The sequence below is a fragment of the Carassius auratus genome, unplaced genomic scaffold (genome assembly GCF_003368295.1).
Source record: "Carassius auratus strain Wakin unplaced genomic scaffold, ASM336829v1 scaf_tig00215842, whole genome shotgun sequence".
Classification (NCBI taxonomy): Eukaryota; Metazoa; Chordata; class Actinopteri; order Cypriniformes; family Cyprinidae; genus Carassius; species Carassius auratus.
The window spans coordinates 178981-205433 of NW_020528269.1; the positions used below are offsets into that span (position 1 = coordinate 178981).

Consider the following 26453-nt stretch of genomic DNA (forward strand, 5'->3'; position numbering starts at 1 on the left):
AAAAGTTCAAAGTTTAATAAAAGTTAATTTGAGAAAAAAGTAATGTAACTAAATACTTTTGAAATAAAGTAATCAGAACAGTAATGTAATTAGTTTTAAAAGGAGTAATCAGTAATTTCTTTACATTTTCAGAATTACTTGATCAACACTGGAACCAATATATTATTCATTCACCGGGAAGTTTGGCATCGGGCCAAAAAAACTCTGGGGGAGTGGAGCGTCAACAATTTCCACTCGGCGCTCCGTGCATTTATTAATCTCTCTTCTCTGGGTTAACCATTTCCCACTCCACTCCTCGCTGCTATCAGAAACACTCTGCCTTCGGTCCCTGTCTGAAGTATTTCAGTATGTTTGAAATAGAACAGTTCTGTTTATAACATATATAAAAAAATAGTTTCAAAGTTGTCTTCAGAAACTGTACTGTGGAGACCATTACATACAGAGATATTCAAGTTAAGCCTCATCCCCACCCTCCTTCTAATGCTGTGTTCACACCAAATGCGAATAGAGTGTCAAATTCACGTCTACCGTGTCTAGTTTGCTGCTTGATCATTTTGAATCCATTTGCATTCGTCTAGTATAGAATAGTGTCATGTTCAGAATATAATATCCGCTTGTTAAAGAGTAACTAAACCCCTGGTCAGAGCCTGACTCCACCCACTGGCAATATTTGAAAAATGCTGAAAAGTGGGCAGAGCACAGTGGAGATGGAGGGGATGAACCGAGGGTGAGGCTGAGCGGGTGGGGCGTGAACCTGAGACCCGCAGTGACGGATTGACAGCTGCTGTTAAGAGTCGCTAAAATGGAGAGTGACTGTAATGACGCAAGTAGCTTTGCAACAGAGCGTTCATTCATTTGAAGTAGAGGACTTTCTCCCCCACCTTCACTTGAAGTGGAGGATGTCAAGGTGTCTGTGGATACAGGGCCAGGGCCTGAGCCATATTAATTCTGTGGTCTTAACTGCCGCATTGCGATCGGCACTTCGTCGCTTTTCAGCACGAGCTGTGTGGAGAAGCCCATTTCCATCTCCATTGCGTTGGAGAAGCAATACCACGTAAAATGCCGTTTGCACACTCAAGCTCCAGGCAGGAACTCGTGGTCTTCCAGGCTAAGTGCATGCAACCACTGGTGCCTAATTTTCAAGTCTGCTGGAAAACTATGCAGTCCAGCAGTGCTGTTGCAACCAGCAACACTACACCTACGTACCTTCCTGACCAGTGTAAACAAATCTACGTTAATTAGAAGCTATCTTAACTGATGCAATACTATAACTAACTATGCTTTTACTAGTACTAACGTAACACTAATAACTATGCTAATTAACTACATAGGCTACACAAAATTATCTAAATAACTATATAAATGCTAAATAGACGCTAAAATACTCTATTCTGATCATTTCAATAACTCGCAACTCCAACTCCTAACTTGCTACAGTGATTTTGACGGAACAAGATGGTTTTATACTGCCAAGGGCGCGGTGAGCTGGAAACTGCTTATATCACCTGCCACCACTTGCGTCACGTACCACCGCAAACATCCAATAGGAAAAATAAACTGCAGTAGCCACCGTTCAACCTGAAGAGGGCATCACTCAGATGTTTTTGCACGATATATTGTAGAATTAAAACACTTTATACTCAAATGTCAAAAAAGTTACTCCAATCAATGAACCAGCACTAATAAAGCCCCATTCTTACAGATCATTAACTAAAAAAACTTGGTTTAGGGTTTAGTTACTCTTTAAATCTGACTCTGACAGTCCTCCTCCCCCACGGGTACCTTCAGATGACCAAGTTGGACAAAGGCGAATATCCCTGGTGGAGAGCCAGTCCTTCTGCCCCAGATGGTATTGAGTAGTCCCAGGTCTTCTAGCATCTGCCTTATGTCTCTGAACTGCCTGTGGAAGATGGATATGTGCTGAGTCCTAAACTCTCTCACTCTGTTGAAACCAGAGTGAAACTAAGGCACTTTTCCACAGGTGGATGATTGACATCTCTATTTTGGAACTGATGTGTGAATAATAGGAATAGGAAAGTTGGAATGCCATTGCTTGTGTGAACGGCACATTTTTGTATTTACCGGTGAAGTCGTTCTGGTAATTTTACAAAAATTTACTGGGATTACTGGGAACTTTTTGACAATGGCACGCCTACTCCTGGAGAGTGTCCTTTACTTGGATGGATGTTGTGAATGGGTTTTTCTTTAGCATGGAGAGGATACAGCGATCATCTACCACTGTTGGCTTCTATAGATGTCCAAGCTTTGTTATGTTGCCAAGCTCACCACTGCACTTTTCTTTCATCAGAACAGTTGATGTGGCCACTCCTAATGTGCGTGCTATCTCTGATAGATTTGTTAGAGTTGCATGGAGAGCTCCTTTGAATGGATGATGTAGCTTCACTGCAATAGATTCCAATTGCAAATGCCACACTTAGAATCAACTTTATAAAAAAAAATTTAGGAATAGCCCACACCTGTCCATGAAAGCTTTTGATTCGACTGTTCAATTACTTTTGGTTCCTTTGAAAAAGTTGAGGTGACTATTCTCAAGAACTGTTATTCATAATCCTTCCTCCAATATGGAAGTAAATACTCTCACATTTTATCTGAGAGTGTGCACTTTCAGTCCATATCCGTTATATAATTTTAGCATGAATGTATTTTAATTTTGATGATTATAACTGACAACTAAGGAAAATCCCAAATTAGAACATTGTGTAAAGGTTTAATATTGAAGACACCTGGTGCCACTCTCTAATCAGCTAATTAACTAGTTTTGTAGGCTACACAATCATGGGGAAGACTACTGACTTGTGGTAGAAAAAGTGCACAAGCAATAGGGATAATAAAAGGGGGGGGGGGGTTCAAAAAGATTGGACTGCAGCTGGAGTCAGAGCTTTAAGAACCACTATCCACAAATGTATGCAAGACATGGGGGATAGCTGTCATATTCCTTGTCAAGCCAGAAGCATCTCGCCTGGGCTAAAGACAAAAAGGAATGGACTGCTGAAGGTTTTAGAGCACTTCATGCTTCCTGTTGCTGACCAACTTTATGGAGATGCAGATTTCATTTTCCAACAGGACTTGGCACCTGCAGACAGGGCCAAAGCAACCAGTACCTGGTTTAAGGATCATGGTATCCCTGTTCTTAATTGGCCAGCAAACTCACCTGACCTTAACCCCACAGAAAATCTATGGGATATTGTGAAGAGGAAGATACGATATGCCAGACCCAAGAATGCAGAAGAACTGAAGGCCACTATCAGAGCAACCTGGGCTCTTATAACACCTGAGCAGTGCCACAGACTGATCGACTCCATGCCACACGTATTGCTGCAGTAATTTAGACAAAAATAGTCCCAACTAAGTATTTAGTGCTGTACATGCTCATACTTTTCATGTTAAGTAATATTCAAATTTTCTGAGATACTGAGATAACTCAGATTTCTGAGTTTATGAGAGTGGCACGAAGAGATGAAGGTATGTATGTCTCACCCTCTCAAGACCTCCCTGTGGAGCAGGTTCTTCTCTAGAATCCTCTGCAATCTCCTCATCGAGAGCCCACAGAATGGGACTGATGATGATGGCTGGATGGAGAACTGGTTCAGGTTCGGTGGAGACTGAATCTGGTGAGTGGTCACAACAAGCTGAAGGGGGCCCCCGATGGCCATACGGATGTTAATGTTGTGTATCTGCCCTAGTCAAACATTATCAACCGCTGTAAACGAACCACCACAGTGACACAGCGCTATCACTTTCCAGTACTGCTCCGTGAGAGGGGCTCCCAAAACTAGCCAGATAACAAACAAAACATTGACTCATTCACGAGTCAAGAACCATTTCTGTCGGTCTATTGTTCGTTATCTGGCTCGGCTCGGTGTTCATCTTCAGTTCTCGCTTCACAGCAGTTTGGTATGTGTACTGTCTGAGTGCATGCATTACTCTGGGATATTGGTTTGTTTGAACTCAGAGGGAGTAACAGCCACATTAAAAAAGTTAACAGCTTAAGTAATTTGTGGATTAATGCTTATTAGAGATGCGAACCGTTTAAAACGATTCAGTTTGATTTGGTGAACTGAGTGATTCGTTCGCGAACCAGATATCCAGACTGCTTTGTTTTGAACTCTCTCTCACAACAGACACGGAAGAGAAGATAATGCTGAATAAAGTCATAGTTTTTGCTATTTCTGGACCAAAATGTATTTTCGATGCTTCAAAAAATTCTAACTGACCTTCTGATGTCACATGGACTACTTTGATGATGTATTTCTTACCTTTCTGGACATGGACAGTATACCATGTACACAGTTTCAATGGAGGGACTGAGAGCTCTTGGACTAAATCTAAAATTTCTTAAACTTGTGTTCCAAAGATCAACGGAGGTCTTACGGGTTTAGAACGACATGAGGGTGAGTTATTAAGGACATAATTTAGATTTTTGGGTGAACTTTCCCTTTAGTATTGGGGTGGGCAAGCAATACAAATCATTCTGAGTTAGGGGCGGTTCACATATCGCTTCTTTTGCGTGCGCAAGTTAGTTATTTCTAATGTAGGTGCACGGTATGCACGCTCATAATGGAAGCGACACGGTCGGCGACTTTTTTTCCAGGCGCGTCCGCACTGCATCGAGTTAAAAAAATCTAAACTTTTCAGAATGACGCAAGCGCACCGCAGGTCATGTGACAAGAACTAAACATTCAGCTTCATCCTTTCTCGTAACAACGTTGAAAGCTCAGCCAAGATATACAGCTGATCATAGCTGTATATGGATTGCCATTTTGAAATAGATTTAGTAGCAGAGCTACTGCAAGCGATTTTCAGTGCTGCAAATCCATTTATCCTTTGCTGAAATTTCCAGCACTGAAGTTAAGTACCTACTCAATAAGTATGCGATTTCGGACGCAGCCACTGTATAGTTAGGATTCTGATTAAAACAGTGTAACTGGGGGCTCTGAAAACAATGCTTATGAATAATTTGTAAATATTGCAAACTTTCATTTGAATAAATTAAGTGTTTAAAAGGTCCTTGTGGCAGGGGGGGCGTGGTTTAGCGAAGTCTGCAGCGGGAGAGAGAATCAGGAGACGAGCGGTAAGTGAGTGGTTTGGGCAAAAATTATCATCACCTGTTTCTCGTTCTAGTAATTGGCGTGGAGAGAGTATAAAACGCCGGGAGAAACGGATGCAAGCGAGAGAGAGGCGGACTGCTGACCCGAACCGGAGACGGAAAACCGGAAGGAGTGAACCGGAAGTTTGACAGAGCGTGTCAGAATAAGAGTCACCGTTTGGGTGTTTGTGATTTTCTTTGTTCTTTGTTTAGTTTTGGTTAAATAAATACGTCAGCAGTCCAGCCGACCCATTTGTCCTCTTCCTTGCCACACGAACTTACTACACTGGTGCCGAAACCCGGGAAGGAAGAAGGACCGCCGCCGCCATGCAAAGCCCGTCCTCCACGCCGCTTGCGGATATCATCGCTTCCCTTGCGGTCCTGCACCAAGAACAACATCAGGCCCTGCTGGACCTGAGGACCGATCAGGAGAGATGATTCCAGGCCATCGTTCAGGCCCAGCAGGAGGACCGCGAGAGGTTCCGGAGCTGGATGGATCGGGAGGTTCGCGCCGAGGCCGCCGGGCCGCCCGCTGCCCCCATGCACCTGCCGCTTCACAAGATGGGGGCCCAGGACGATCCGGAGGCCTTCCTGGAGCTCTTCGAAAAGTCGGCGGAGGCCTGCGGGTGAGCGCCTAATACGCCTAATACCCCTGCTCTCCGGTGAGGCCCAGGTGGCCGCGCAACAACTTCCGGTGGCGAACCTCCTGGTCTTCGACGACCTCAAGAGGGCCATTATCCAGCGGGTCGGCCGGTCGCCAGAGCAACATCGCCAGCGCTTCCGGTCCCTGGATTTGGGCGAGGCCGGCCGGCCCTTCGCGATGGCCCAACAGCTCCGGGACTCCTGCCGCAAGTGGCTACTGGCCGAGGGAAGTGACGTGGAGCATGTCGTCGACCTGGTGGTGCTGGAGCAGTTCATCGCTCGGCTTCCCAAGAAGACGGCCGAGTGGGTCCAGTGCCACCGCCCCACGTCGCTGGACTCGGCCATCCATCTGGCGGAGGACCACATGGTGGCGTGCCCAGGGGTCGGCGCACCCCCACCTGCTAACTCTCTCTCTCCTTCTCTCTCTCCCCCTCTCTCTCTCGCCCTGTCCCTCTCCCTAGGTCCCGTCCTCCCGGCCCTCCTCGTGTCCCGCCCCGGGGGCGGGGCGGGATCGACCATGGACACTTCGGGAGCCCAAGGGCCCCGCCCAGAGGGGCAGGGATTGTGCCTGCTGGGGGGGACAGTGCTTCCGTTTCTCCACTCTCTCCGCGCCAATTCTCCAATCCACTCCCTGCCACTGGGGCGGTGGGTAGGTCTGGGCTGGCCTGTTGGCGTTGCGGGGACCCGGAGCATTTTGTGGACAGGTGTCCAGCGATGGAGGTGGGGACGATGATCCGGGTCCCGGATGTCCCACAGGTCACCCCCGGTCAGGCTGGCGAGTACCAAATACCCGTGAGTATCAAGGGGGGTACATATCCGGCCTTGGTGGATTCGGGATGTAACCAAACCTCAATCCATCAAAGCCTGATTCAACCGGGGGCATTGGATACAAGCCGCGTGGTTAAGGTGCGGTGTGTACACGGGGATGTGGTGGAGTATCCGGTTGTCCCAATTAGCATTCATTTCCGGGGACAAAAGCATAGTGTAGAGGTGGCGGTTAGTCCCCACCTCCGGCATCCGGTAATTTTGGGAACGAATTGGCCCGCGTTTACGGTTTTATTGGGGTCGTTATGTGCGGATGCCTCTTGGGGAAATAAGGCACGGAAGGAGGCCGTGCGGGTACAGGTGGGAGAAACTGAGCCAGGGTCGCTGTGGTCTGCTTCAGGGGAACCGAACGAAATCGGGAGACTAATTCTCTCAGAGCGTGATGACTTTCCTCTGGAGCAGTCTCAGGATGAGACACTAAAACATGCGTTTCAACAGGTCCGCGCCATCGATGGCCAGTCTCTCCAACCTGCCCTCCCGCTCTCCTATCCGTATTTTGCCATTTTAAAAGACCGGTTGTATGGAGTGACCCAAGACGCTCGGACAAAATTGAATACAACCCAATTGTTAATTCCAAAGAGCCGCCGGGAAATGCTTTTCCGGGCGGCTCATTTTAATCCTATGGCGGGCCATTTGGGACAGGCCGCAACACTAAATCGCCTCATGGCCCGCTTCTTTTGGCCGGGCATTCATGACAACGTGCGCAGGTGGTGCGCGTCTTGTCCGGAATGTCAATTGGTAAACCCACCGGCCGCCCCAAAAGCGCCTTTGCGCCCTCTTCCCTTAATGCAGGTCCCCTTCGAGAGAATTGGCATGGACCTCATCGGGCCATTAGAGCGATCGGCACGAGGACATCGCTTTGCATTAGTCATAGTTGATTATGCAACACGATATCCTGAAGCGGTGGCCCTCCGCAACATTTCCGCTAAAAGTGTTGCGGATGCCCTGTTTCGTCTTATCTCCCAGGTGGGGGTTCCAAAAGAAATCCTCACCGATCAGGGCACGGCGTTTATGTCACGTACGCTACGCGAACTGTACGGATTGTTGGACATTAAATCGATTCGAACTAACGTCTATCACCCACTAACCGACGGCCTGGTCGAACGATTTAATCGCACACTTAAATCCATGATTCGTAAGTTCGTTCACGAAGACGCCAAAAATTGGGATAGGTGGCTAGAGCCCTTGTTATTTGCTGTGCGAGAGGTCCCACAAGCCTCCACGGGGTTTTCCCCCTTCGAGCTTCTCTATGGACGCCAGCCCCGGGGGGTGCTCGACGAACTGAGAGAAACTTGGGAGGAGGGACCGTCTCAGGGCAAAAACGAAATTCAGTATGTGCTGGACTTGAGAACAAAACTCCACACATTGGGGCGGCTATCCATGGAGAATTTGTTACAAGCCCAGGACCGCCAGAGCCAGCTGTATAACAGGGGAACTAGGTTACGCAAATTTGCACCGGGAGAGAAAGTACTTGTATTACTCCAAACGTCGAGCTCCAAATTAATGGCTAAGTGGCAGGGACCGTTTGAGGTCGCACGACAGGTCGGAGATCTCGATTATGAGGTAATACAGTCCGATAGGAACGGGTCCAGTCAGATATACCACCTCAACCTCCTTAAAAAATGGAATGAGGCGGAATCAGTGATGTTGGCAACGGTGATTGGCGGAGAGGATGATCTCAGGCCAGAGGCGAATATCAAACCCCAATCCCTCGCCCTGGCTCCAGGTGGAGACCACCTCTCGCCGTCCCAACTCACTGATGTAACGAAATTGCAGGCAGAGTTTGGCGACGTCTTCTCGCCCCTACCGGGCCGTACTAACCTAATTCAGCACCATATCGAGACCGAGCCGGGCGTGGTAGTTCGCAGCCGGCCGTATCGTTTACCTGAGCACAAGAAACAAGTAGTTCAGGCTGAATTGGGCGCTATGCTTGACATGGGGGTAATAGAAGAATGTAATAGTAACTGGGCGAGACCTATAGTTTTAGTTCCGAAAACGGACGGCTCAGTCCGATTCTGTGTAGATTACCGCAAGGTGAATGCTGTGTCGAAATTCGACGCGTATCCAATGCCGCGGGCATTGGACGAGTTGCTTGATCGGCTAGGCACGGCTCGCTTTTATTCGACATTGGACTTAACAAAGGGCTATTGGCAGATCCCCTTGTCTCCATTGTCCAGAGAAAAGACAGCTTTCACAACGCCGTTCGGATTACACCAATTTGTTACCCTTCCGTTTGGCTTGTTTGGGGCCCCAGCTACCTTCCAGCGCCTCATGGATCGGATTCTACGGCCCCATGCTGCATATGCTGCTGCCTACCTAGATGATATTATTATATTTAGTAATGACTGGCAGCGGCATATGCAGCATCTGAGGGCTGTCCTGAGGTCGCTGAGGGGAGCGGGGCTCACGGCCAACCCAAAGAAGTGTGCGATTGGGCGTGTGGAAGTAAGGTATCTGGGCTTCCACTTGGGGCATGGGCAGGTACGTCCCCAAATTGATAAGACTGCCGCTATTGCGACCTGCCCACGACCCAAGACCAAAAAGGAGGTAAGACAGTTCTTGGGGCTGGCGGGATATTATAGACGGTTTATTCCTAATTATTCGGACCTCACCAGCCCTTTGACTGACCTTACTAAAAAGGAGGTACCAGATACGATCCAGTGGACGGAGCCGTGTCAGCAGGCCTTTACTCAGGTCAAGGCTGCTCTGTGTGGCGGGCCGCTGTTACACTCTCCTGATTTTTATCTCCCTTTTCTGTTGCAGACAGACGCATCGGACAGGGGGCTGGGGGCAGTCCTGTCCCAGGAGATAGAGGGGGAGGAACGGCCGGTGCTGTACATTAGCCGGAAGCTCTCGAAGAGAGAGGCTAAGTACAGCACCATCGAGAAAGAGTGCCTTGCCATCAGATGGGCCGTCCTCACCCTCCGCTATTATCTCCTGGGACGGGAGTTCACCCTCTGTTCGGACCACGCTCCGCTGCAGTGGCTCCACCGCATGAAGGATACCAACGCGCGGATCACTCGTTGGTATCTAGCTCTTCAGCCTTTTAAGTTCAAGGTGATCCACAGTCCGGATGTTCAGATGGCGGTGGCCGACTTCCTCTCCAGAAATGGGGGGGGGGGGTGCAGGCCGGATGGCTCCCCGGCCTGAGTCGGGCAGTGGGGGTATGTGGCAGGGGGGGCGTGGTTTAGCGAAGTCTGCAGCGGGAGAGAGAATCAGGAGACGAGCAGTAAGTGAGTGGTTTGGGCAAAAATTATCATCACCTGTTTCTCGTTCTAGTAATTGGCGTGGAGAGAGTATAAAACGCCGGGAGAAACGGATGCAAGCGAGAGAGAGGCGGACTGCTGACCCGAACCGGAGACGGAAAACCGGAAGGAGTGAACCAGAAGTTTGACAGAGCGTGTCAGAATAAGAGTCACTGTTTGGGTGTTTGTGATTTTCTTTGTTCTTTGTTTAGTTTTGGTTAAATAAATACGTCAGCAGTCCAGCCGACCCCTTTGTCCTCTTCCTTGCCACACGAACTTACTACAGTCCTATGACATGAAAATTTCACAATTTCAGGTTTTTTAACATTAATATGAGTTCCCCTAGCCTGTATATGGTCGCCAAGTTTCTAGAAATTTAGAGTAACAGTGTTCATTAATGCCTGATCTGTGATCAGTGATTTCTGATGTGTAGATAATTATTCAAGTTCACACAACTTTCTTTTTTAAATCGTTTAATACTGTGTATGCATCAGTGAATCAAGCCAGTGACTATACGATCAACTTCACGTCGTTTCTCATAGTAGCATGAAACAAATCTGTTATATAATTTGTGATTTAACTACAGAGAGTGATCAAAGAACGCTCCCTTTTTTTTGGAGCTGTCACACATTGCGAGTATATCTGCACTCTTGCTTAAACTGCCGTTACAATGAATGACGCTGTTATGCTGCACAACAAAACTCTTACTGTTTTCATGTGGTGTATTCATGTGTTTGCTGTTAGTTGTGGTGAAAGCATTTTGTGAGAGAAAACGTGCAATAATGACGAGATCACTGCATTAATGCGATAAACAGACTGTCTACTCAAGGCTCATCATCACTGCAGCCTTTCATGTGATGGGAAAAGGTAAAAAAAAAAATTATATAATCAACACTTCCACTTCCATCTCGACAGCTGTAATAGTAAAATATATATATATATATATATATATATATATATATATATATATATATATATATATATATATATATATATATATATATAAAGGAGAGAGAGATTTGAGAGGGGTTTCACATGTAATACGCATTTCAAATGCAATGCAAAGCTAAATTTTGAATGTAAAAATCATACTAACAATATAAATACACCTAAGGAAACATTAAAAAGCATTTAAAGAAAAGGAAATAATCCATGTCATGGGGCCATTAATGAATAGAGTTGTGCACTTTGTTTCCAACTCCTCTGTTATTGAACTATAAAGTGAAAATATTGTATGTTATTTTCTTTTGCATTCAGTTTTCAATTAAAGATATTTAACAAGCTGATATTTTATGAGTATTTACTACAGGACCATACAGAAAGCGTACACGTGGGACAGAGAGGAGGGGACTGCATCAGAAAGGACGTAGAGCTGGGAGACTTTCAAGGATCACCCGAAGCACAACCACACTATATGCACAAGGCTGTTGGTTCTAACATTTTATCAGAGTTTGAAGAAGCATTTAATATTTTAAGTAGAAATGTATTACATTGAAGTTAGGGTTTTTCCTTGCGTGAAGAATTTCGAGGCGACTGCCTCTTGTCAAATTTAGGGCCACTTCTGGCTGTCGACAAAAATCAAGACGGGTCACTTGCTCCTATACTCTTTTTATCATGGATTCTGTTGCAGGTTCCATTCTCAAACAGTTCAACATTTTCACTGCACAAATGTACACCTCTCTTGTAATGAGACACATCAGTAAAACATTTTTTCACATAAACTATAGTTTTTCACAAAAAGACCAACTGGTTTCAGTCAAAAAAAATATTTTTATCATTTATTTATTTTATTATTTTTTTAATTATTATTATTTTTATTATTCTTTTGTCTTGAAATATTGTATTTGGGTTGTTCGTCTACAATTTTTTAACAATCCATTCATGAAAAAAACACTGCAAGCTAAAGTTTGGGATTATATTCATCTGTTTTATACAGAATGTTTCAAAAATAAAACTTGTTTTAAAAAGTTAAGCACATGGTGGTTTACTGAAGTTGGTTGTAAAGCCATTGCTGCCTTTATGAATGTATAGGGTTGATCTAAATGCAAACTATTGAACGTACAGTTGTGTATTCACCCATGTTCAGAGGTAATGTTAAGACAATTTGCAAAATCTAAACATAATCCAATGTTGACTGGATTAAGGATGTCATGGATGCTAAGAGCCGAACACGAGCCAGCACTTGGTGCAGTTTGGAGTCTGGCACTTTAACAAGCAGGGGATCAACAGGCTACATGATATGATGCACAACTTTTAAACATTATCTCACTTATGTTTTTTTTGTTTTGAAAACAACACTCAAAGCTGTGTCCAGTCATTTACTAATGCAGTAGTAAAAGGTATCAGTGTAATAAGTTGAATACATAAAAGGATGAAGGTAGGATAATTGCTGAACATGAAATCTTAGCAATAAGCCTTACATTACACTATGATGAAAAGGTGCATTTTTTATATGTTTAATGTTAGTAGAGATGAAATATCCAAAAAGTTATAGGGTATCGGTAAATATATCCTGTTAATTCATTATGGCTAAAATGATCAGTGCTCATTTAGACTGGTCTGTTTTAGTTTACCATTGATTAGGTGGAAACCGTTCAAACGTACTGGCTGAGGGGATCAGTGGGTGTGACTCATTATACTATTAGCAAAACGCCAAACGACGCCTGCTCCATACAACCAAAAAAAAAAAGGCTTAAAAAACAGCGTATTTCGTGGACACTAAAACACGGCGTCGTTGACGTATTTTCGCACGTTTTTACGACGTTTGTAATCACAACGGCGTATTTTGCGGCGCTAATACAAACCGTAAACGAGATTAAGCTATAGCGTAATTCTGACCCTATAGGCTTGCCATACATGTTGTCTATTCGCGTCTTTGCATTGACGTAAAATGTAAATCTCTCGCGCTTAACGCTTCATTCGCGTCTAGTGTGAAAGCGCCATCCTCTTCTCGCCGCTTCACTCTCCAGTCCAGCGGGTGGCGCTAAAACACATTCGTTTGTTTGATAAACACCATTAGACCTCAGAAGAAGAAGATTAGTTTCACCGCGCTCTCTGTTGTTTTGTCGTGATGCTAGTTTAATACAAGCTGTTAGAAATGTTGTTTCTGTCAGTGGAAAAATACAGTTTTTGAATCGGGTCATTAAACGCCTGTAATATTTTCAGCAAGAAATTCTGGAGGAGTATCAGCTGAACTGAGATCTGCTGTGAATATGGAGTTTGTTAAAGAGGAGAGTGAGGAAAACACGAGTGAAATAAAAGAAGAGGAACCAGAAACCAGGAAAATAAAACAAGAGGTACCAGAAACCTGGAAAACAAAACCAGAGGAAACAGAAAACTGGAGAATAAAAGAAGAGGAATCAGAAATATTGAGTATAAAACATGGGGAACCAGAAATATTTAGATTAAAACACGGGGAACCAGAAAGATTGAGAATAAAAGAAGAGGAACCAGAAATATTGAGAATAAAACACGAGGAACCAGAAATATTGAGAATAAAACACGAGGAACCAGAAATATTGAGAATAAAACACGAGGAACCAGAAATATTGAGAATAAAACACGAGGAACCAGAAATATTGAGAATAAAACACAAGAAACCAGAAATATTGAGAATAAAACAAGAGGAACCAGAAATATTGAGAATAAAACAAGAGGAACCAGAAACCTGCAGAATAAAAGAAGAGGAACCAGAAATATTGAGAATAAAAGAAGAGGAACCAGAAATATTGAGAATAAAACACGAGGAACAAGGAGGTAGGTTTTTATTCTTCAAACAGTCGTTAAAGAAAAATGTGTTACATTCACAGATCCTTTGTGTAAAAATAAGACCTTAACTATCATTACATTTTCTTATAACCATGTTTCAAAGTTCTTATGGAAATGTGACTGAACTGACACTGAGGATATTTAATTAATTAGACTTTATTTTTGCGTTTTGGAATCATATAACTATCGAATAACTTTAAAGGTTATTTTCTCAAAATATTAACTTTTTTGCGTGCTCAGATTCCAGATATCTTCCAAATAGCTTTATCTCGGCCAAATATAGTCTCATCGTAACAAACTATACATCAATGTAAAGATTATTTATTCAGCTTTCAGATAATGCATACATCTCACAACACATACAGCACACAGTTCATTGTCACAACATAGAAATAAACTTGTTTATTCTAATGTCTTATCTGTAATCAGTGATTTCTGATGTGTAATTATTCAAGTTCAGTCAGATTTTATATGTCTTAAGTGTTAATGTTTTTGTGTGTGTGAAAAATCAAGCCAGTGACCAAATTAAACATTGTTCCTCATAAAAGCATGAATATAATACATTATTTAAATTGATATTTAAGGCTGCAACTAAGGATTATTTTGGCAATCTATTGGCCGATTATTATTATTATTATCATTATTATTATTTTTTTTTTTTTTTAAATCCAAATTTTCTTTATTTTGACAAAAACATTTTTTCAAATTATGCCAAATGTCTTTCAAACAAAAATGCCAATTTAACACTATAAAAACATGCAGTGCTTAAAAATTTATTAGACTGCCTACCATAATAAAAAGAGAAAGTTAAATATTTTAGGAATCTGTCAATAAAACTGTTTAAATCAAAACATTTTATTATCGTTAATTGGGCAAATAACAAACTCAAACAAACAAATAGTATTTATTCACGTGATAACAAAAATTGCCTCCTATACCTTTCATAACAGCTTGTATTCTCACTGTCATTGTTTAGGTATTTTTTGACTGTACTTGGGCATCTGGGAAGGAAAAAAACACTAAAGTGCTTGACTAGGCTACTTTTTCCAGCCTTTCTTTTATAGACAACAGCAATAATTGTAGCATTAGAACTAGCCTACTACTGTTACTAAAGAGCTTACGCAAATCGGAGGACTAACCAATACAGAAAGCTAAAACGTGATTTTGGTAATCACCAGTACTGTTAGTTTAGAGCAGCAGTGGCACCAATCTTACATAATTTATTTAAAACCTTATATAAATTTGTTTTAATTAAATTAAGCATTGTATATAGTGAATATACGGGGTTTAGCATAAATGAGTACACACCCTCTGAAACTTACAACAAGCCTGCTAGATCAATTACGAAAGAAAATTGCTCTTTTTGTTGTTTTTGATTGCTTCCACTGTCTTCATTTGTAAGTCGCTTTGAATAAAAGAGTCTGCTAAATGGATAAATGTAAATGAAAGAAGAATGCCAAAATTATTCAGCAGAATAAGGTTTTCTTATCAAAAGCGATATAAATTTTGTTGTAAAAATGAATACACCCTCCTGAAACTTACTAAATAAAAAAGTGTATAGGTTTAATGCTATTTTTGATCAACAGGTAAGAATACTGATCCAAAACTTTTAAAAACAAGTAATTTCCTTACAATTAAAAGTATTATATAGCCAACTGAATCATACTCCGACTTAATTAAATACTTGAGAGAGAACTGCTAGGAGACTTTTTTTCTTAGCATAAAAGAGGACAATGGTACAAGAGAAATACCAAATTATTAATTGTGAAAATATCAGGGGTTGTAAGAAAATATCAATTAGGGCTGTGCAAAAAATTGAATGCGATTTTCATGCACATCTCATCAGTAAAGACGCTCCTTTAATTAGAAGTAAATCTCCAGCATAGAAGTATATCTCCAGCACGTGTGTTCAGATCAGGGTTGGCAGGTTTTCACAACAAATCCTGCCCAGTTGCTTCTCAAAAGTCCAAAACTAATTGCGATTCCAGGAGGTTCCCAGATAATAAAAAAAATGGCTTCCCGGGGTTAAAGTATACGTTTTTTTTTTTTTTTTTGCATTGAGAACTGCCATCAATTCAGGGTTGTCGTCGTCATCGTCATCATCATCATCATCATAAATTTTGTCAGCAGATGAGTGAGCCGTTGCATTGTCACTGTGTCATCCTAGATTATAACACAGACGCACGTTCTCACACACACAGCAAATGGAGAGGCAGTGTGTTTTAATGAATTTATAAAACATTTTAATGAAAAAAGGTATATTCTAACGACCACCTATTCTAAGGTATATTCTAACGACCACCCCGCCGGAAGAGACAGGAGTGGCTGGGGCATCCCACCGACACTGATTCTGCAGGTAGCGCATGAATTCCCAGAATTCCAGTGTCTCTAACTGCGCCATCTCCTTTTGAGACACTGGATCATCCAGCATGCCATTAAAATTGTCTTTAAGGGTCGCATCGTTGTAGCCCATGCCCTCGGCCAGGGACCAGAACACCTGAGCCAGGGTGCCCACTTCATTTCCCTCTTGGTGGAGGGCGGTCAACCTAAGATACTTGGTTCGCCTCTCCACCATCTTGGCTGGGGAACGGAAAAAAGACATACCGCTGGTTCCTAGTGTGACGGAGTCCTTCTGTCACGATCAGTGGACATATAGTGGAATCCCAGGGAACACAACCCAGACACTGTGACACCTTTAAATGTACGCCATCTTGTGCTGTGGCGCTTGGCTGGTAGCCATTCTGGGCAGTGGTGCTGGGCCGCCGACCACCCCGCCGGAAGAGACAGGAGTGGCTGGGGCATCCCACCGACACTGATTCTGCAGGTAGCGCACGAATTCCCAGAATTCCAGTGTCTCTAACTGCGCCATCTCCTTCTGAGACACTGGATCATCCAGCCCGCCATTAAAATTGTCTTTAAGGGTCGCATCGTTGTAGCCCATGCCCTTGGCCAGGGACCAGAACACCTGAGCCAGGGCGCCCACTTCATTTCCCTCTTGGTGGAGGGCGGTCAACCTAAGATACTTGGTTCGCCTCTCCACCATCTTGGCTGGGGAACGGAAAAAAGACATACCGCTGGTTCCTAGTGTGACGGAGTCCTTCTGTCACGATCGGTGGACATATAGTGGAATCCCAGGGAACACAACCCAGACACTGTGACACCTTTAAATGTACAACAACCAAAAAATGCAAACAAACCCCAATAATTGCTCAGGAGATAAAGCTTCATGCTATCATGGGCACTTCTAAATACCGTGAATAATTATATATTACAAATTATTCAGAATTTGAAATGCATTTTAAGAATTCTATTTTCATCAACTGGTCAAAATTCACAACACTGCTGCATGATGCTTGAAAGAGCATGTGTGCTCTGATGTAAACAAGCATGCATGAGAAGCACATGAGGAACACATGAGAGAAAGAAAGCACATCCACTCTCTGACAGCAGATGGCGCTAAACTGCAGAAAATGCAGCCCTTACCCTGGAATCCCCATAAATAAAGCAGCTGTACTACTTTCTAAAACTAATTTAAATAATTTTAAATAGCCATTCAGATTTGCTATGGTGTTTATCACAGAGCCAAATACTTAAATATTTATATTTAATATACTTATTTTCAATTTTTTTTCCATTTTAATCTGGACTACAACATGCCCTAGATATTGTTTGAAATGTTTTGATTATTGTTCATTCACACTTTACATTAAGGCTTCATTAGTTAACATCAGTTAATTCATTAGTTAGCACAAACAGCAAAAGACAAATTAATCTGAACATTCATTAATCTTAGTTACACCAATATTTAATATCATGTTGGTAAAATCGAAAGTTGCAACTGTTATTTAATGAGCTAACATGAACTAAGACTTTCACAATGAACAATAGCTACATTTGCTAAGTTATTCATCTTTGTTAATGTTAAAGCATTAACTAAGGTTAAATAATGAGGTCTTATTGTAAAGTGATACCTATGGGTCTTTATTGTTCTTTTGCACTTTATATATTTTCCTGTATTGCTTTATTTGTATTTAAATGTTCGGTAATTTTTTTTATAAGAAAAAAGTTATATAATCTTGTTATACTACATTATGACCACTTTTTAAAAAATAAATATCAATACCATGATAATACCGTATGCCATGATAAAAGCATTATCAATTAATCGAAAGAGGAAAATTTGATACTGGCATATCCCTTTTATATAGATAGATAGATAGATGGGCTCTATGTATATAAAACAAAATTAGTAAAGATCTGGCACCGCCACAGCCCTAGTAATATTTTTATATTTCTTGTTTTATACAGTTCAAAGACCTTGGGGTCATATTGACCCCAAAGAACAATGATGCTTCAAAAAATAACATTGTGTGAATTTTATGTTTACAGTATTGTCCCAATTAAATCTCAAACAAAAAAGTTACTTGTGTATTTACATACGTTAAACATTGAATGGGGTCACTTTTATGTTCACTTTTCTCAGCTTTTAACAAATTAACATAAATAATTTTACTATTATTTCAGAGTTCATTGAAGAGAAAGAGGAAAATGAAGAAACAAGTGAAGTTGAGGAGAAAAATCATATTAAAACTGGAGGAAAATCTTTGAGTTGCTCTCAAACCAAACAGAAAGATGTAAAGAAAAATAGAGTCAAGAAATCTTCAAGAAATCAAGAAATCACCTGCACTCAGTGTGGAAAGAGATTCACACACAAAGCGAGTTTTGAGCGTCACATGAGAATTCATACTGGAGAGAAACCTTTCACTTGTGATCAGTGCGGGAAGAGTTTCAAACAATCAGCAAACCTTAAGAGACACATGAAGATCCACACTGGAGAGAAACCGTACACATGTGATCAATGTGGTGAAATGTTTTTATGGGCTTCACTTCTTAAGAAACACTATAAATTTCATTTAAAGGAGAAACCACATTCATGTAATTTGTGTGGTAAGAGTTTATTGAATCTACAAAGTTTGAAAGAACATCAAAAAATACATACTAGTGTGAGAGCGCACATGTGCTTTGAGTGTGAAAAGACTTTTAGTTCAGTGAGCAATTTAAAACAGCATGCGAGGATCCACACTGGAGAGAAACCTTATAAGTGTTCACACTGTGACCAGAGATTTAGTCAATCAGCAAATCTGAAAACACATGTGAGGATCCACTCTGGAGAGAAACCTTATAAGTGTGCACACTGTGACCAGAGATTTAATCAATCAACACATCTGAAAACACATGAGAGGACCCACACTGGAGAGAAACCTTATAAGTGTTCACAATGTGACAAGAGATTCAATCGTTTACCATATCTGAAAACACATGAGAGGATTCACACTGGAGAGAAACCTTATAAATGTTCACACTGTGACAAGAGGTTCAGTGATTCATCAAGTCTGATAACACATGAGAGGATTCACACTGGAGAGAAACCTTATAAATGTTCTTACTGTGACAAGAGATTCAGTGATTCTTCATGTGTGAAATCACATGAAAGGATCCATAATGGAGTGAAACCTTATAAGTGTTCACACTGTGACAAGAGATTCAGTCATTCAGCAAATATGAAAACACATGTGAGGATCCACACTGGAGAGAAACCTTTTAAGTGTTCACAGTGTGACAAGAGATTTAATCAGATGCCAAGTCTGAAAACACATGAGAACATCCACAATGGAGAGAAACCTTATAAATGTTCACACTGTGACAAGAGATTCCTTGTTTCATCACATCTGAAAACACATGAGAGGATTCACACCGGAGAGAAACCTTATAAGTGTACACACTGTGATAAGAGATATAGTGATTCATCAAGTCTGAAAAGACATGAGAGGATCCACAATGGAGAGAAACATTATAAGTGTTCACACTGTGACAAGAGTTACATAGATTCATCAAGTCTGAAAAGACATGAGAGGATCCACACTGGAGAGAAACCGTATTAAAGCACTGTACGTGGGAAGTGTTTCATTCAGTCATCTGTTATACACAGTTATACAAAAAACAATCACAGTAAGGCCCCGTACACATGGAGACACGTTTAGCTGTATACGTAAATATTTTGTATGGTATATGTGTTTCATCCAGGTGGATCCGACATATTGGGAGAATGAAATCACTACTTTTCTTTTTAAACCGGGGTCCAGAGTGGCTGAATCTATAAACTACACCTTTGCGTTTTCGTGTGTACAGCCAATACGTATATTTTGTGAAACAATGATGTCATGGAAGATCATGTGACCCTTCGGCAGCAATGCACGCATAGTCCTTTGGTCTGCTCACTTTGTCAGAAATTATATATATCAATTGTAAACAACTAGCCACAGTCAAGGATGTTCGGGAAGACAGATTGAACAATCACCAATAAAGAAAAAAATAAAAGATTCTGCCATTTACTGAGGAACTATAGCTAACGCTATCAAGCTAGTGCTCAAAGAGCAACAAAGTTCTCTTGATTCAGTTGTGGATTCGACAATTGTATGAGAAGTACCAAGAGAAAGAGCTTTAATCCAGTCTTGAAGAAGACGACAGCCCTCGGTCTACAGCCCTCCTCCAGGTTACTTTATGCTGAACATTTCTATACTTTCCCAGTTTATCTAAAATGTTAAACTACCCAGAATAAAACTTGCCATGTTGCAGCGTCCTATACTTCTGGGAGGATTGGGTGTACCCAATTTTGAATTATATTATTTGTCCTTTCAAATTAAGGCTCTTCGTATTTGGGCTGATCCTCAATCTAAAGCTTCACGGAGAGCAATCAAAGCTGACAAGGTTAAACCACGTAATCTCCAAGATATTTTATTTGCTGGCACAGGAAATAAAAATAATACACATAAATTTTGCCCCTGTCGTGGCCAATTCTATTAGGATCTGGAAAAGGGTGGTATGCCTGATGGGAGGACCTTTCAAATTTTCTAACAAGACATCCTTATGGCAGAACTTTAATTTTTCATGTGGAAATCATCCAATATGTCCAGCCTGAATTGGGCATAAACCCATGCAATGACTTACATGATGACCAAAGACTCATTTCAAGAACTGAGAACTAAGAGTGGTTTACCAGCATCATATTTAGTCTTTTTTCATTTACGCTCTGCTCTCTGCTCTGCCTATTGAGTTCCGTGGGCATCCCCCATTTCCTCTCATTCTATGTGGAATTTGATTGCACCATCCTCTGGTTGGCCATCTTTTTCTTTAATATATAGCAAACTTAATAATCACACTACAAAGCCTAGTTTCTATTAAACCTATATTGAATTGACAATTAAAATATTTTGATCATCATATCCATTTCAAAGTCATCCATGGAGCATAAATAACTCCTTACAAAAGTTTTAAAATGAAGCTTCAATCGACCTATAACTGCCATATCTGTAGAAATGTATTATCTGTAACACTGTATCATCAGGTTCTTTTCTTCACATGTTTTGGGAATGTCCAATTGTTGTCAATTTATGGACACGTGAATTCTGTTTTATCCATTTTGCTGCAAATTGATTACATGTCTAACCCATGTTCATGTTTTCTCAATAAGGATTCCAACTGATCTTTAAGTTCATTAAAGAGAATGTTGTGTGCTGGTTTAACAGCTGCAAAGTAGACAATAATACAAAACTGGTTCACTCACGTGTACAAAAGCATTTGAATTTACAGCCTACTTAAAATAGTTACTTGTGAATGTACAATGGCACAAATGAACAAGGCTAAATCCAGTACCATTGATGCATGGAAATGTTTATCTACCGGGATTTCAGGTTAAATAAGATTTTTTTTCTTTTATACTTTCAGAATGTAAAAATATTGATGTGTCTGTTGCTTCCCCTTCCGTTTATTTTTATTTTTTTAATCAATGTTGTTTTATTGATTCAAAAATAAAAAAATGTTGATAACAAAAAAAGATTGATTGACTGAGATTGTAAAGAGGGTGTAGCACACTCACTGTCGAGTTGAGTACCAGTGGATTAGAGATCTTCTCACGCGAGACCCGACGCAATAGTGCAGCGCGTGGGACAAGACTTGATAAGCGAGTGCAAAGACTTGTGTCTGTGTGTGTGTGCCGGATGCGGTTAAATAAAATGATTCAGGGGACTCCCGCAAAATAGAAATATCAAAACATAAAATCTAAATAAAATACATTGTTATTCATCTATTGCACAAAAGCAACATTAACTAATATAAAATTAATTAATTAAAATTAATTAACAGGTGCAAACAAATGCAGAGTTTCTATTTAGGCTATAATAGGGGTTTGGTGGGTCACATAACAGTGATGCGAGATACTGATGCAACAGCGCAGCTTTTGTTAATAAAAGTTTAATTTCTTCTTATAATATAGGCTGAGTTTGTCATTATTGTAGATGTTTTAATTTAAAATAAATAATTGAATAAAACATTGAACCACATATTTGCCATTGTACTATTTTATGTCTTATGTGTTTAATCAATAAGCTAATAATGAACCACAAACTACGTTCATTTTAAACAGGGAAATCTAAAGACCGTTAATTATCTTTTGTTAAAATGCAGATAAAGCATATTTTCCTTATTCATATTGTTAATAAAAGTTAAAAGTGTAATATAAGTTAATTTGAGAAAAAAGTAATGTAACTAAATACTTTTGAATAAAGTAATCAGAACAGTAATGTGATTAGTTTTAAAAGGAGTAATCAGTAATTTGTTTACCATGTCTAGTTTGCCGCTTTTAACATTTTGAATGCATTCGCTGTCTAGTATAGAATAGTGTCATGTTCAGAATATAATATCCGGTTGTTAAAGAGTAACTAAACCCCTGGTCAGAGCCTGACTCCACCCACTGGCAATATTGGAAAAATGCTGAAAAGTGGCCAGACCAGCCAGGCTGAGCGGGTGGAGCATCAACAGTGACAGATTGACAGCTGCTGTTAGAGTCGCTAAAATGGAGAGTGACTGTAGTGACACAACTAGCTTTGCAACAGAGCGTTCATTCATTTGAAAAAGAGGACTTTCTCCCCCACCTTCACTTGAAGTGGAGGATGTTGAGGTGTCTGTGGGGCCAGGGCCTGAGCCATATCAATTCTGAGGTCTTAACTCCGCATCGCGATCGGCACTTCATCGTTTTTCAACACAAGCTGTGTGGAGAAGCCCATTTTCACCTCCATTGCATTGGAGAAGCAATCCGGCGCAAAATGCCGTTTGCACACTCAAGCTCTTAGCGGGAACTCGTGGTCTTCCAGGCTAAGTGCATGCAACCACTGGTGCCTAATTTTCAAGTCTGCTGGAAAACTATGCAGTCTAGCAGTGCTGTTGCAACCAGCAACACTACACCTACGTACCATCCGGACCACTGTAAATAAATCTACGCTAACTTGAAGCTATCCTACTGATGCAATACTATACTATACAATACTATAACTAACTATACTTCTAACAATACTAACGTAACTCTAATAACTATGCTAATTAACTACATATGCTACACAAAATAATCTGAATAACTATATAAATGCTATGCTAAATAGATGCTAAAATACTCTATCCTGATCGTTTTCAATACTCGCATTTCGACGGAACAAGATGGTTTTATACTGCAAAGGCCATGGAAGCTCGTGCCAAGGGTGTGGTGAGCTGGAAACTGCTTACATCACCTGCCACCACCGGCCACCTGTGTCACGTACAACCGCAAACATCCAATAGGAAAAATCAACTGCAGTAGCCACCATTCATCCTGAAGGGGGCAGCACTCAGTTGTTTTTACACCATATATTGTAGAATTAAAACACTTTATACTCAAATGTCAAAAAAGTTAATCAAATCAATGACCAGCACTAATAAAACCCCATTCTTACAGATTATTGGTAAACTTGATTTAGGGTTTAATTACTCTTTAAGTCCCAATCCCAATTCTACCTCTTAGCCAGGGGAAGGGCCAGATAGCCCTTCAAACTAAGATTTTTCGGGACCACACGTCAAACGAAGGAGTATGATTTATCTCGGCAACATGGCCGCTACAGCAAACAAAAAGATGCATAAATGTAAGATTTTTTTGGCATAAATATTTTAACGAAAAGTAATCATGTGTTTTATGTTACATTCAATTGTGAATTCATATTAACGATCATGTTACGTAAAGAAATGTTTGCAAAAAATCGTATCATTTCAGACAGCATGATAGTGCCAAAGCATTGTCTGATCAGGGTGATAACTGCTGTAGACATTGATGGGGGCTAATTCCCCCAATAATTAGAAATTGCTGAAACATTTTCTCAAATATTGCCTATTCGAGAGCGAGAGAGAGAGAAATGGAAGTTGCATGTATTCGCGTCTGGGCCTTTCTCTTTTTAGAGTAAGTTTACTTAAAAACAACGATTGTATCCTCTGGTCATTGGAAAATATAATGTAGCGGTTAGCGATTCAGTATTTAAACTGTATTTATTAAAAGTTGTGGGGCAATGTTGACAAGATTATTTTCTCTTGGATGTGTGAGCTGTTTGATTTCCAATGTGTGTGTCAGTAAGCAGCGCATTAATACAGAACGATAATTAAAGGCTCTAATGCACACCAGTATATGTGTTTATTGAGAGCTAGACTCAGTGATGGTTTGTGACGTCATGGTAATGGTGTCCCAATCCTTAGGGGAATATAGAATTGGGATTGACCCTTAGAAACAACTCCAGAACTTTTACCTGTTTAATTGATGATGATGAAAAATATTAAGGAATAGCCCACACCTGTCCACGAAAGCTTTTGATTTGACTGACCAATTACTTTTGGTTCCTTTGAAAAAGGTGAGTTGACTACTCTAAAGTTTAATTCATAAACCTTCATGTAATATGGAAGGCAATACTCTCACATTAAACCTGAGAGTGTGCACTTTCAGTCCATATCCATTATATAATTATATCATGAAATTCTTTTAATTTTGATGATTATAACCGACAACTAAGGAAAATCGCAAATTAGAATATTGTGAAAAGGTTCAATATTGAAGACACCTGATGCCCCACTCTAATCAGCTAATTAACTAGTTTTGTAGGCTACACAATCATGGGGAAGACTAATAACTTGTGGTAGAAAAAAGTGCACAAGTAAGGGATAACCACACCCTGTAGAGGATTGTGAAACAAAACCCAATCAAAAATGTGGGGGGAGAATCAAAAAGATTGGACTGCAGCTGGAGTAAAAGCTTAAAGAACCACTACGCACAGACATATGCAAGACATGGGTTTCAGCTGTCATATTCCTTGTCAAACCACTCTTGAACAACAGACAGTGTCAGAAACGTCTCGCCTGGGCTAAAGACAAAAAGGACTGGACTGCTGCATAGTGGTCCAAAGTTATGTTTTCTGATGAAAGTAAATTTTGCATGCCCTTTGGAAATCAGGGTCCCAGAGTCTGGAGGAAAAGAAGTCATACAATCCACGTTGCTTGAGGTCTAGTGTAAAGTTTCCACAATCATTGATGGTTTGGGGTGCCATGTCACCTGCTAGTGTTTGTCCACTGTGTTTTCTGAGGTCCAAGGTCAACGTAGCCAATATACCAGGAGGTTTTAGAGCACTACATGCTTCCTGCTGCTGACCAACTTTATGGAGATGCAGATTTAATTTTCCAACAGGACTTGGCACCTGCAGACAGTGACAAAGCTACCAGTACCTAGTTTAAGGATCATGGGATCCCTGTTCTTAATTGACCAGCAAACTCGCCTGAGCTTAACCCCATAGAAAATCTATGGGTATTGTGAAAAGGAAGATGTGATATGCCAGACCAAAGAATGCAGAAGAACATCTTGGTTACGTATGTAACCCTCGTTCCCTGAAGGAGGGAACAGAGACGTTACGAATAGGATCTCACTTGAGGTCCCAGTCACCTTCGACCTGGTACAAAACGAGCCAGTGGTACACAAAGTACCTTGGTCTGCTGAATTTGCATCGCGAGCTCTGCCCTGCAGAGCAGGTATATAAGGAGCAACTCGCATTCAAGTCTTCATTCACCGGAACAGTGATGTGGCAAGGGGACGTAACGTCTCCATTCCCTCCTTCAGGGAATGTGGGTTACATACGTAACCAAGACATTCCCTTTCAGTCGGTCACGTTTGACGTTATGAATGGGGTCCATTACAAAAAGCCACATGGCTGTCTTCCAGCGACCCGTGTGAGTGAAAGCACCCTATCGTGAGGCCAGCACGAGTGAGGGCTTATTGCTTACACAGAATACACTGGGTAGCATATTCCAGCTGGACGTATGCTAGCAGGCTGCCTGCCCATGGGAGGACTTACAGAAGGCAGGTATCCACCAAGGTGGTGATACATAGGAGCTCTGAGGTACCCAACCTGTAGGGTGGAAGTTTCAACAACAGAGCTGGCAAGGGGCTTGCCAAGGGAAAGACACATGCTACGGAGAGACTTACTGTGGACATACACACGTGGGATTGCCCAGAAAAGAGGAATCACAACACATGTAGGCACCTAGTCCCACACAGGGCTGACCAAAGGGCATGTGCACAAGTTTTGGACATCAACAGTGCTGGAGGAACACAGGGTTCTGACTGAGGAACTCACCTGAGGAGAATATCGCACGCATCCAGTCCGCGGAGTGAAATGGCGCAGCAAGCAGATTGACACCGAGCAGGTCCTTACTGGCTCAAAGGGGCGAGTACCTAGGAGGACACAGGCTCTACACCGAGATTATAAAATCTTGCGAATGTGTTAGGTGTCGCCCATCCCGCAGCTCTACAGATGTCTTTTATCAAGGCACCATGCACCAGTGCCCAGGAGGAAGCTACACTCCTAGTTGAGTGAGCTCTCACCCCCAGGGGGCATGGCAGGTCTTGAGCCTGATAAGCCAGGACAATAGCATCCACTTTCCAGTGGGACAATCTCTACTTGGAGACAGCC

The 26453-nt window shown here is 41.5% G+C and overlaps 1 protein-coding gene across 1 annotated transcript; it reads left to right on the top strand.

The window, feature by feature from the left end:
• Positions 1 to 5668: 5668 nt before the first annotated feature.
• On the top strand, positions 5669 to 21694 carry LOC113096001 (zinc finger protein 501-like). Its single transcript, XM_026261376.1, has 3 exons — positions 5669 to 5733; positions 13526 to 13575; positions 18112 to 21694. Exons 1-3 carry the CDS (start codon positions 5669 to 5671, stop codon positions 19527 to 19529), a joined length of 1533 nt encoding a protein of 510 aa, XP_026117161.1. The 3' UTR covers positions 19530 to 21694.
• The last annotated feature ends 4759 nt before the right edge of the window (positions 21695 to 26453 follow it).

Bases quoted from the DNA above. Each gene is read 5' to 3' on its own strand.
- LOC113096001 (XM_026261376.1), top strand. From the start codon at position 5,669: ATGGGGGCCCAGGACGATCCGGAGGCCTTCCTGGAGCTCTTCGAAAAG. The intron at 5,734-13,525 runs GTGAGCGCCTAA...AATATTGAGAAT, and splicing joins AAGTCGGCGGAGGCCTGCGG to AAAAGAAGAGGAACCAGAAA. The intron at 13,576-18,111 runs GTAGGTTTTTAT...CTATTATTTCAG, and splicing joins AAAACACGAGGAACAAGGAG to AGTTCATTGAAGAGAAAGAG.